This window comes from Polyodon spathula, unplaced genomic scaffold (assembly GCF_017654505.1).
Source record: "Polyodon spathula isolate WHYD16114869_AA unplaced genomic scaffold, ASM1765450v1 scaffolds_1575, whole genome shotgun sequence".
Taxonomy (NCBI): domain Eukaryota; kingdom Metazoa; phylum Chordata; class Actinopteri; order Acipenseriformes; family Polyodontidae; genus Polyodon; species Polyodon spathula.
The window spans coordinates 37,131-50,000 of NW_024473052.1; the positions used below are offsets into that span (position 1 = coordinate 37,131).

At 50.0% G+C, this 12,870-nt stretch overlaps 1 protein-coding gene across 1 annotated transcript; it reads right to left on the minus strand.

Moving 5' to 3' along the window:
- Positions 1-4,149: 4,149 nt before the first annotated feature.
- LOC121309905 (extensin-3-like) lies at positions 4,150-6,153 on the minus strand. Its single transcript, XM_041243082.1, has 3 exons — positions 5,856-6,153; positions 4,521-5,808; positions 4,150-4,270 (listed from the first exon to the last, which is right to left on the minus strand). The coding sequence occupies exons 1-3, from the start codon at positions 6,151-6,153 to the stop codon at positions 4,150-4,152; spliced, it is 1,707 nt and encodes a 568-aa protein (XP_041099016.1).
- Positions 6,154-12,870: the final 6,717 nt, after the last annotated feature.

The window sequence follows — 12,870 nt, forward strand, 5'->3', positions numbered from 1 at the left end:
CCGTTACCAAAAGATCCTAACAGTTTCTACGCAAGGCAAACTGGAGGGAAGTTTATGTATATATTTATTTATTTGCATAAGGAAAATTTTTAATTTTAGACACCCCCCCGCCCCCCTCCCCAAGACTTATTCATGACATGAGGGGCATTTCCTTTACCAACATGGTGGATGCTCCCTGACGTCTTGCCTATTGCTAGCAGCCGCGACCCCACAGCATTATAAAAATCACTTTCCTGCGCATTACTGAGCTAAAACCCTTAATCGAACCAACAAGGAGCTTCATTAGCCCTTCTTAATTGTTTTTCAGCTCGTAAGAGAGTCTGATTATAAAATCTTGAAATCCGCAACTTCTTTGGAGCCTGAGGAATGTAGTTCAAAAATGATGAGCATGCGCAGTGAGACAGCTTGATAAATGTAATCTTTAGCGATGTGGAATGTAGTCCAAAAATGACGAGCATGCGCAGTGAGACATCCTGATAAATGTAGTCTTTAGCGCTGTGGATTGTAGTCCAAAAATGACAAGCATGCGCATTGAGATAACCTGATAAATGTAGTCTCAAGCGTGAGGAGAACAATTAAAAAGGTCTAATAATCAATTCAATTAAGGGTTGAGTGAAATCATTGAGAAGTCCGTTTGGAATGGAAAACCCGCAGATGGAATGGGATTGAGACGCACCGTTAAGAATTAAACAGCGGGCAGGGTATTCCAATTAACTGCACATCCTATTAGCTTTTTAAGAGGCAAAGCGCGCTCCTGGCTCTCCTGCAGAGAAAGGTTGGCAAACTCAAACCTAGATGCGCAGTTGCACCGGAGAGCATTTAAAAAGTGGGGCTGCTGAAAGCCATGCAAAGCTACCGCACCCCCAGCGCCGTTGATGGAGGGTTTATTACGGGGGGGTCAGGTCAACACCTCCAGCCTTCAGTCCATGTCAAAGCCTCCCAGGTGTTTGAACCGCGCCATGTCCTGCAATAAGAGAACGTTTCGCCTGTCTTTTACAATTAAGGACCCATGCTGGGTTTCTCCGATCAAGCCCAGCGTACCGTCTCTTTGTATACAGGACAGACAGGGCAAAGTTTAAGAGAAAGCACCCTCGACGCGATCCGATTGCCACCGAGCCCCTCCTGAACACCAGCTGGCGAGGGGGCTATCCCAGGGGGGGTGCAACGTTTGATTCGTTCATAAACCGCAGCTTTTATTTTTAGTCTCTGACTCTCTTTCCTGCCGTGACGCTGCCCCCTCCACACTGTTTAATTTACACAGAGATATTTGAATATATTGTGTGTGTCTCTGTGTCTGTATTAAACACCTTCGAGTTAAACTAAACTCCGCAGTAAATGCTTAGGAAATATGAACCGATATGCAGTATAACTTTGACACAATGTATTCAAATAAGTTATTATTATTATTATTATTAGTTGCTAAGGTTAATAACACGTGCATTTGTTTTCAATAACACTCTGATATATTAAAAGTTTGCGCAAACTAACATTTCACTGTCTAACGTGAATAAATGTGAAATATCCAGCCACACACACAATTGCATCTGCATCGCTGTCACTAATAAACTCTTAAAAGCTTCTCGAACGCTATCAGGGACGGGGCGTGACGTCACGCCTTTCCTGTTGTCCCGGAAGTCGCGCTTTTGCGGTGGAGAGCGACAGAGAAAAAAAAAAAAAAAAGTCGAAGTCGAAGAAGCAACTTTTTTTTTTTTTTTTTTTTTTTAAAACAAGTTTGCTGTTAGTTTAGAGTCGGGCGCCTCCGTCCAAACCGAGATGGTTTGTTCAAACTGAAAATACAAAAACACGAAGGGAAGCTTTTTTTTTTTTTTTTTTTTTTTCTTCTTAACCCGCGGCCTGCGAGTGGAGACAGAGAAGCGGAGAGAGACAGAGAGAGTCGAAGGAGAGACGTTTTGTTTCGGTAAGGAGTTGAGACGTGTGTAACGTGAAAGGGGGGGGACAAGCCAGCCGGGGGACGCGTCCGCGGAAAATAACAGGGTGGAGATGAGAAAGCCGGAGCTGCAGCCTCCCCTGAACTCCACGCAGCCGAGCCAAACCTCGGGCTCGGCTTACCGAACCGGCCATGTGAGATTAAACATGAAAACAACGAGAGAGGAGATCAAAACCCGGGCTTTACACTGTGGACTGGCAGGATTGAGACAGACAGACACAGAGAGAGACAGACAGACAGACAGACAGACAGACAGACAGAGAGACAGACAGACAGACAGGCAGACAGACAGACACAGAGAGAGACAGACAGACAGACAGACACACAGAGAGACAGACAGACAGACAGACAGACAGACAGACAGACAGACAGACAGACAGACAGACAGACAGACAGACAGACAGACAGACAGACAGAGAGAGAGACAGACAGACAGACAGACAGACAGACAGACAGACAGACAGACAGACAGACAGACAGAGACAGACACAGACAGACAGAGAGACAGACAGGCAGACAGACAGACAGACACAGAGAGAGACCGACGGACAGACAGACAGACAGAGAGAGAGAGAGAGAGACAGACAGACAGAGAGATACACTCACAGATGGACAGACAGACAGGACAGGCAGGCAGGCAGACAGAGATACACACACAGATGGACAGACACAGCAGACAGGCAGGCAGGCAGACAGACAGAGAGATACACACACAGATGGACAGGCAGGCAGGCAGGCAGACAGACAGAGATACACACACAGATGGACAGACAGACAGAGATACACACACAGATGGACAGACAGACAGACAGGACAGGCAGGCAGACAGACAGACAGACAGACAGACAGACAGACAGTCGTCAAAATAAAACTGGCGTTTTTAAATTTATTTATTTATTTTTTTTTTTTAACTGTACCAAGAGCGAATGTTTTTGCGGAAAACGTGCTACAGACAGCATCGTACCCAGGACTGGGTGCAGCAGCAGCAGCAGCAGGGCTAGTGTGAGTTTCTAACCCTGCTCAAAGCTCCTGTGAGTTTAATAATAGACTTGCTCAGGGGAGCTCTGAACCCCAGGACTGCAGCAGCAGCAGCAGTGTGAGTTTCTAACCCTGCTCAAACTCCTGCCTCCTGATCATTGCAATATTAATAATAATAGATTTCATTGAGGGGAGCTCTGAACCCCAGGACTGGGTGCAGCAGCAGCAGCTGGTCAGAGCAGAGTCCGTTCGCTCAGAGGAGTCGGGCTGGTCAGAGCAGAGTCCGTTCGCTCAGAGGAGTCGGGCTGGTCAGAGCAGAGTCCGTTCGCTCAGAGGAGTCGGGCTGGTCAGAGCAGAGTCCGTTCGCTCAGAGGAGTCGGGCTGGTCAGAGCAGAGTCCGTTCGCTCAGAGGAGTCGGGCTGGTCAGAGCAGAGTCCGATCGCTCAGAGGAGTCGGGCTGGTCAGAGCAGAGTCCGTTCGCTCAGAGGAGTTGGGCTCTCAATAAAAAAAGGTCACAGCGATTCAGTTGCACAGGAATTCAAAATGCTTGTACTGTGCATGTAGTGTTAATATTGAGCTTCAGGGAATGTTTAAAGGAACGCTTTTTATTAAATGTTTTCATTTCCTCATTTTTCTTTCTTTTTAAATGTTTTTATTTAAATTTTATTTAACCAGGAAAGACCCTTTTTGACATGATAAATTTAATAACCCGGTCAAGCTAATCCCAGCAGGTCCGGTCAGAACAAAAACCCGTCTCGCTGCGCTGGTTTGTCTGGACTGGACAGCACCTTTCAGCTCTTCCTGAAGTGTGTTCCAAGACCACAGAGCTGGAAAACTGAAAGCCTTTTATTCAAATTCAGTGCAAACATTAGGAACCGAGAAACTTAGAACAGTTTTGAGATCTAAGATTGTGCCACTAAAGGTAGTTTAGGTTATTGGATACTTTGCGTGTGCCTGTGTGTGTGCCTGTGTGTTTCCCTGTGTGTGTGTGTGTGTGCTTGTGTGTTTGTCTGTCTGTGTGTGTGCTGATGCCTGTGTGTGTGTGCTGGTGCCTGCGTGTGTGTGTGTGCTGGTCTCTGTGTGCGTGTGTCAGTGTCTGTGCTGGTCCCTGTGTGTGTGCGCTGGTGCCTGTGTGTGCGCGCTGGTGTCTGTGTGTGTTATCGGAGTAGATTAGCTGCCTTGTTAGCAGCTCATGCAGCTTGGTGTTTTCTGTAATAATGTGTTTATCTGATTGTAGATTTGGCCGGGATTCTCTGTCCCTGGCAGGGAATTCTTCGCATAGCTCTCTCTGCCTCGGCCTGTCTGCTCTGCCTGTTCACTCGCTGAGTCTGCTGTATCCTGTGACTTCAAAACACAAGGTGCAGAAAGAGACAGAGACAAATAGCAGATACTGCCCGGCCACTTTATTAGGACCCTCCCTGATCACCTTATCAGTGTCCCTTAGTAAAATCACAGCAAAGTGTAATAAAACACAGTCAAAGTGTGGTAAAGCATAGGGAAGCATTGTAAAGCACAGCGAGGTCTGGTAAAGCACAGGGAAGCATTGTAAAGCACAGAGAGGATTGGTAAAGCATAGGTAAGTGTGCAGTGTGACGGCTCGGGGGTCGCTCCTGTGTAATAGTTGCGGTGTGGAGGCTCGGGGGTCGCTCCTGTGTAATAGTTGCGGTGTGGAGGCTCGGGGGTCGCTCCTGTGTAATAGTTGCGGTGTGGAGGCTCGGGGGTCGCTCCTGTGTAATAGTTGCGGTGTGGAGGCTCGGGGGTCGCTCCTGTGTAATAGTTGCGGTGTGGAGGCTCGGGGGTCGCTCCTGTGTAATAGTTGCGGTGTGGGGGCTCGGGGGTCGCTCCTGTGTAATAGTTGCGGTGTGGAGGCTCGGGGGTCGCTCCTGTGTAATAGTTGCGGTGTGGAGGCTCGGGGGTCGCTCCTGTGTAATAGTTGCGGTGTGGAGGCTCGGGGGTCGCTCCTGTGTAATAGTTGCGGTGTGGAGGCTCGGGGGTCGCTCCTGTGTAATAGTTGCGGTGTGGAGGCTCGGGGGTCGCTCCTGTGTAATAGTTGCGGTGTGGAGGCTCGGGGGTCGCTCCTGTGTAATAGTTGCGGTGTGGAGGCTCGGGGGTCGCTCCTGTGTAATAGTTGCGGTGTGGAGGCTCGGGGGTCGCTCCTGTGTAATAGTTGCGGTGTGGAGGCTCGGGGGTCGCTCCTGTGTAATAGTTGCGGTGTGGAGGCTCGGGGGTCGCTCCTGTGTAATAGTTGCGGTGTGGAGGCTCGGGGGTCGCTCCTGTGTAATAGTTGCGGTGTGGGGGCTCGGGGGTCGCTCCTGTGTAATAGTTGCGGTGTGGAGGCTCGGGGGTCGCTCCTGTGTAATAGTTGCGGTGTGGAGGCTCGGGGGTCGCTCCTGTGTAATAGTTGCGGTGTGGAGGCTCGGGGGTCGCTCCTGTGTAATAGTTGCGGTGTGGGGGCTCGGGGGTCGCTCCTGTGTAATAGTTGCGGTGTGGAGGCTCGGGGGTGGCTCCTGTGTAATAGTTGCGGTGTGGAGGCTCGGGGGTCGCTCCTGTGTAATAGTTGCGGTGTGGAGGCTCGGGGGTCGCTCCTGTGTAATAGTTGCGGTGTGGAGGCTCGGGGGTCGCTCCTGTGTAATAGTTGCGGTGTGGAGGCTCGGGGGTCGCTCCTGTGTAATAGTTGCGGTGTGGAGGCTCGGGGGTCGCTCCTGTGTAATAGTTGCGGTGTGGAGGCTCGGGGGTCGCTCCTGTGTAATAGTTGCGGTGTGGAGGCTCGGGGGTCGCTCCTGTGTAATAGTTGCGGTGTGGAGGCTCGGGGGTCGCTCCTGTGTAATAGTTGCGGTGTGGAGGCTCGGGGGGGGTCGCTCCTGTGTAATCGGGGGTCGCTCCTGTGTAATGTGTGGAGGCTCGGGGGTCGCTCCTGTGTAATAGTTGCGGTGTGGAGGCTCGGGGGTCGCTCCTGTGTAATAGTTGCGGTGTGGAGGCTCGGGGGTCGCTCCTGTGTAATAGTTGCAGTGTGGAGGCTCGGGGGTCGCTCCTGTGTAATAGTTGCAGTGTGGAGGCTCGGGGGTCGCTCCTGTGTAATAGTTGCAGTGTGGAGGCTCGGGGGTCGCTCCTGTGTAATAGTTGCGGTGTGGAGGCTCGGGGGTCGCTCCTGTGTAATGGCTGGTGTTTTTACTGAACGCAGGTGTGTGTGAGAGGACCAGGGAGGCTGCACTGTGCTGCTCCAGCATGGAATATGTGGTAAGACTACACAGCCGCTGGGTGAGCGGGGGTTGTTGTTCTCACTGGTGGTGGGCAGTCTGTCTCTCCTCCTCCTGCTCTGTCAACCCTCCCTTTCTCTCTCGCACAGTCCCCGTGTCTCTTGCCTGTCTCTCTCTCTCCTGGTGGAGTGGTTGGCCTCTCCTCTCGTAGTCTCGTACAGAAATCCCACAAGGTGATGTTGCCTGCAGACCCCCTCGGGAGTTTTAATTCTGATTCCGCTCTCCTTCGCAGCCGTCTTCGGCTTCGAAATGCTTTCCCAGATCTCGGCTGTTTTTGCACTTCCACTCTGTACATCTTACATGCTGTAGAAAGAAACGCCACGAAGTTCCAGACATGGATTTACATCTCAAGAGTCTGGTGCTGTGCGAGGTGAAATCCTCCAGGAAATCTTCCTCGGCCGTCTCACCTCAGCAGCGGCTTCTGGCTCCAAGCATCTTACTGGCTGCAGCACATGTCAGTCAATAGGGGAAGCAGCTGGCTTGTTAAAGGGGGTGGGATTGTCCCCGCCCCTTCAGTGGCTTCTTAACCAACCAGCTGCCTGCTCTCTGTGACTGACACTAGAAAGTGTAATGAGATAATTTTCTGTACCTTTGTCCAGCACCAGATATGAGTTTTGTTATTCATGAAAATACATGCTTTGGTGTTGGTTTATGTGTTTCTTTCCACACTGCACAAGAGGTACTATAAAACAAACTCTTTGCTAACAAGACATATATTTACTGAGCTTGCTTTCATATAAAATTTGCATGATTACTCAGTTCAGTTTATGAACAGCTGTGGCTAAAAGTTTTACATCACCTAGAATTTAAAACACTGCATGAAGATCATTTCACGTCTCTTCATGTAAGCGGAGAAACTCCAAAAGGAGATCACAAAAGTCTGCAGGGAGCTAGAACAGCAGTACAGGATTTCGAAATGCAATGTTAAGTGTGCAGAAAACTACAGAGCGCTGTGTAATTCAATATGTTAACATAACATTATTCAGCAGGTTGCATTCGACTAAATGATACACAAAAATGTAATTTGATAGGACGATGCAAAACTTTCGATAGCTGGAGAGTGTTCGTGCACTAGCATTTGTTGCAGTAAATATGTCCATAGTGAGATGTGCAAAGGGACGTCTCGCTGTGGACCGGTTTTTCCTGTTTCACAGTATATGGGGGTAGTAGAAGTGCTGACAGGCTGTAAGGTGCAATAAAACGGAGGGGGGGGCGGGTTACAAATGAACGAATCGCCCTGCCCACGTCCAGTGGAGTACCCTGGGGAGTCATGGACTGGAAGCAGGCTGAAGGAGGTGGGGCTGGCACGGGAAGGCATGCTGCTTGCTGGTGTTTCTCGGTGAATTGTGTCGAGTTTTAAGAATGTGATGAAGAAGAAATTTGAAAAAAATAACGGAGAAAGAAGAGGCCCGACAGCGCGAGCGAACGTTTTGGAGCGAGAGAGTCGTTTCCAGGGACCGAGGTCAGAAACACCGCGGGGTAGGCAGAGACACGGTAAAGTGCGGGTAAGTGGAAAAAGAACGGCTACTGGAAAATGTGGAAGACTGTGGAAACGTTTATTGTAAAAGTGTGGTGAGGACCAAAAAAAAAAAAAAAGTTGAAAATGTAGATCAGGGATTGAATCATGCAAGCTGTTATTGAAGGACCAACATGTGTAGGGCACGGCACAGCCAGTCTCTAATTTAGCTATGGGATGAGAAGCTGAAATGAATGGCTTTGCTAAGGTTTGGCTGCTGTGGGAAAGGCGCAGTGCAGACCTGGCAACTCTATGGGGTGTGTTGGAGAGCCGTAGCCAGCGTGTTGCCGAGCAGAGTGCAGGCTGCGCTGCTTGTGAGCAGTGGCTTGGTGCAGCTCTCCTGCCCCGGGGTTAGCAGCGCAGTGTCGGGGGCCATGCTGTGCTGCTGAAGTCAGTCAGTGGGTTGTTAGTGAGAGGACTTTGCCCTGTGTCGGGGGAGTCTGCTGGCTCTGCCTCTCTCTACTCTGAGGTGGAAAACACAGCTGTGCCAGGTGAGGTTACACTTCCCCTTGTAAAACTTCTCCTTAGTAACAGCATGGCAAAGCACAATAAAGCATTGTGAAGCACAGAGAGGTGTGAGAAGGCATAGGGAAGCATTGTAATACAAAGAGAGGCATTGTAAAGCACAGAGAGGTCTGGTAAAGCATGGGGAAGCATTGTAAAGCACAGAGAGGTCTGGTAAAGCATAGGAAAGCATTGTAAAGCACAGAGGGGTCTGGTAAAGCATAGGAAAGCATTGTAAAGCACAGAGAGGCATGGTAAAGCATCTGGTAAAGCATAGGAAAGCATTGTAAAGCACAGAGAGGTCTGGTAAAGCATAGGGAAGCATTGTAAAGCACAGAGAGGTCTGGTAAAGCATAGGGAAGCATTGTAAAGCACAGAGAGGTCTGGTAAAGCATATGGAATAAATATGGCAAGCCAGTGTAAACTGTGGTAAATGCCTAGTGTAATCAAGGGAAACGTTCAGGAGTACTGTAAAGAGACTGTACATTAGTGCTGCACTTTTATAAAGGTTAGTAAACTGGGGGAAGTATAGGGCAGAGTAGGGAAAGGTGCTGGCCGTTCATTGTAAAGCTATACGGTGTGCAGTGTAATCAGAGCGAATGTATTGGAAGTAGCCCACTTTGTTCCTCAGTTAGATGGCACTCTTGTTTGGAGAGGGAGAGGGGGGGTTGTATGGACATAGGAAGCTGACCTTGTTCCTCTGTCTGCCCCTCTCTCCGTCTCTCCCTCCCTCCCTCCCTCCCTCTCTCTCCTTCACCAGGAAGCAGAGCTGTATTTATAGAAGAGGGTGTGGGCTGTGTGTGTGTGTGTGTGTGTGTGTGTGTGTCTCTATTGCTCCTGCTTTTCCAAACACGAACATTGCACAACACCCTGAGCATAAAACACACAAACAGAACAGCTGTGTAGTGAAGAGGGAGTCTACTTTTAATAACAATTGAGTGAATGTAAAACTCGGACTGGCTCTGCAGCGGGAGTCCTCCTGGTTACAAGCCTGTTTCTTGAACCACTGGACCGCACAGCCCCCAGCGAGGAGTCGGTTTTACGTCCTCGGTGTGGGCAGTGCCCCAGATGAGAAGAAAGTTTGTTAAAACACTTGGGGTGGAAGTCAGTCGCCATCAATTGGCACCCTGTTGTAAAGGTGAAGGAAGGACTGCTTTTCTTTGTTTGAAATCGAATGGATGAGACCTGACGGTTTCTTTCTTTTTTTAAATGCTTCCTAAGTGCAAGTCAGAGTTCCCGCGCACTGCTTCTGTTTGTTTGTTTGTTTGTGCATGTCTCTCTATTGTCTCTGTAGCATGTCAGCCCTGTCGGAGCTCTCTAATGGGTTTCTGCTCGAGGGCTTCAGTAATGGATCACGCATTGATTGCCGCAGGCCTTGGGACCCGTCTGCCCGCTGTCTCTGTGTGAGCCTGAGCTGGCCTGGCTGTTGAATCTGCTCTGAAACAAGAAGGTAAAGATTCTGTTTACAGGGTTAGAAACTCACACTAGCCCTGCTGCTGCTGCTGCTGCACCCAGTCCTGGGGTTCAGAGCTCCCCTCTATGGAGTCTATCAGTAAACTTACAGACTAACAGTTGAGACGTATTCATGCTGTGATGTGATTTGTGATCAGTTCATTCACAGCGTGCGGGAGTTTGAACAACCTGGTCATTTTAATTCTGTACCCGAATAAGGGGCGTTCCGAGCCCCAGGACTGATCTCAAATTGTGAATACTGCTGGGCACTCGACCAATAACAGAGAAGCTGCAGAACTGCCAGCAAGGCACTTAGCCAATGGCATTGTTTTAGGGCTGTCTCACACAGACCTCCCTCTCAACCAATAGGGAGCCCTGTGTAAAGCAGACTTTCCCTTCAGTGGGGGAATGGGCTGGTCTTGAAACAGAACTCTCAGCCAATAGAAAGCGTGCTGCATTGTTGAAACATTAACCAATAGGATCCGCGTGGCCACAGTTCTAAACCTTCATCCAGAGTGCCCAATGGCATTGTCTCAGCTCTGAGAATTGTCCAATCAGCTGGCTCGGGCAGGTCTCATTCATGACCCTTTGTCCAGTGGCGCGGCTTGTCTAGGGCTGTGTTAGCCAGTAGCTTTTCTCAGCTGGACGAGAGGGATACTGGTGGATCCTGCACTGCTTCAGTGCTGCAGGAGACCCTTCTTTCTGAAAGTACTCCTCCCTCCTCTCTCTTTCCCCCATGTGAGAGACAGACGGAGAGAGAGAGCCTACAGTGCTGTGCGGTGTAGAATGAGATGAGGCAGGGAGGACATCCACAGAGAGAGAACGAAAACAGATAGCTCTCAAGTCAAGCCTGGCTGCTGACAGAGATAAACAGATTGAAGAAGGAAACCTCAAGGCTCTGTCTTGTAGATTGTCAGACCGCATCGCATGCTGTGCTGCACTGTAGGATGACTGGTTTATGATTTGTCGGGGAAAGGGACCCATCCTGTTCGAGACTGCAGGGTTGTGTGGAAGACGCTGTTCTCGGAATCCAGTGGGAGGAAACGGAGATACGAGGAACTAATACACAGGCATCCGGCTGGCCCTGCCTAGCTGGGCTCCCACTGCCTTCCTGCCCGCCTGCCTGCCTGAAGGATTTTAATTCCCATTCTCCACCTACCGCCTCTGCATCCCATTCCGACACGGATTTCCAAGTCTCTTTCTGTTTCTCCCATCCGGAGATCCGAGTGCCACCCTTGCTGATTGCAACGAGGCGTTCTTCCTTCGTTTGGGATTTGGGATTTGAGGGGAGTGTTGGGGTGAATTTGTAGGATTTGTAGGACGTCCCACGTTTTGCCTAGAGGGAGGCTGGCTTGGTTGGAGCAGTTTTGAGAGGGGTAGATGTGCAGGTTTATTTTGGTTCACAGCTTGTGTGTGTGTGTGTGTGTGAACGGAGTTCTCTGCGCGAACATATTAAATCGCTTTCAAAAAGGTTGTTTGCCGGCCAGGAAATGTTGAAAACAGTTCCTCAGATGGGAGAATGAGACCAGCTGCAATCTCTGTGCGAGACAGAGCAGAGATAGAACGGGATGCTGGAGCAGGCTGACAGTCAGCGTTTCTGATTCCAGCTTCCAAGGCTTGTTGTTTGATTTCAAGAAGCGGTTTTATTTTCGGCTTGGCAGAGCCCCGGGTGTCTCTGTTTCTGAGTGGTTTTCAGCTGCAGGTCTGGGTGCCGGTGCTAGTCTGTGTAACCATGGAGATCGCAAGGGTATGACTGAGTAATGAAAATTAAATCAGATTTCTTCCACGGTCGGGACTGTATAGAAATTAAGAGAAAAAAAACTTTGGAAGAAAAAAAGCCTTGCAATTTGAAAGTGGGGTCGGACACAGAGGGCGCGCGCAGGTTCAGGGTTTAAGAAATCCAGGAGTTTCTTTAAAGAAAGCGAAAGGGCAGCAACACAATTAGCACAGCTGCGGAAACCCAACCTGTAACGTTTCAAACCCCTCGAGCCATCTCGCACGACGCTGTGAGAACAGGCAGAGTAGAGGGTCGTTTGGTTTTGAGCAGGAAGAAACTGCAGGGAAGGTCGTTATTAAATATTGCATTGGAGAGAGTGTGTGTGTGTGTTTCAGTGAGTCGGTGAATGAGTGCTATATATAAATGGTGCCTAATTGAATGGTTCTGTACGATCGATGTCTGCTGCAGGGAAAAGGGCCGTATTTCCGCACAGTAATTGTTTTGCACTAATGCAGGAGATGTCGTGGCAGTGCTGTAGTGTGGTTGCCTTGTAATATTGGCGCTCGTCCTTTGCAGTGTGCTGAAGCTCTCTCCTGTACGGCCCGGACTGGCACGCTGTAGCTGGGAGCCACAAGGCTCCAGACCCATGACTCGGATCTGAGCCACGATTCTAGCTTCTGGTTTGGAGAAGAAAATGCCTGAAAGAACCGGACTGGGAGTGCCAAACCTCAGAACTTTTATCACAAGCTTCGTTTTACCAACGCAGGCCTCGCAGAATAACGCAAAAGACATTAAGACGTTTTATTAGTTTCATTAATTAACCTGGAATAAACCTATTAAGAACACATCCTGCCACAGAAAGAAACACACACTGTATTGTTGTTGCTGTTATCCAATAGGACCTTGTGTGTTTTGCGTCTCATTCGAAGGACGCAGCACAAGAGACTTCAGAGACTTGCTCAGGGTCACACAGTGAGTCAGTGGCTGAGGTAGGATTTGAACTGGGGTCCTCCTGATATCCCCGATTCCAGGATATAACAGACTGATTTTATATATGAAGGTTGTTATCACTAGACCCTGTGCCTGGGACAGCAATGCAAGCGTCTCTCTGTGAATGTGATTGAGCGAATGCACAAGCACATATATAAAACGCCACACAAGGTGGAGTGTATTTTAACATTTCAAGTTACAGTGAAGACAGACGGACAGATCCGCCGCGATGGACATGCTCCCCAAAGCCAAGTACAGCCAACTGCGCAACGAGTCAGTGGGCTCGGTGGACGCCCTGCTCCTGCCCCCCTCTCCTGGGGGGTACAGCTCCGACACACAGCTCCTCTCCCCCACCCCCTCCCTCTCCCCCCTCCCTCCGCTCCCGCCTCCCCCGCCCCTTTCTCCCCCTCCTCCCATTCGCTCACCCCCATCCTGCCCCCTGACGACAGCCCCACCACCCTCTGCTCCTTCTTCCCTCGGGGGCTGCGGCTGTCCGGCCCCGGGGGGC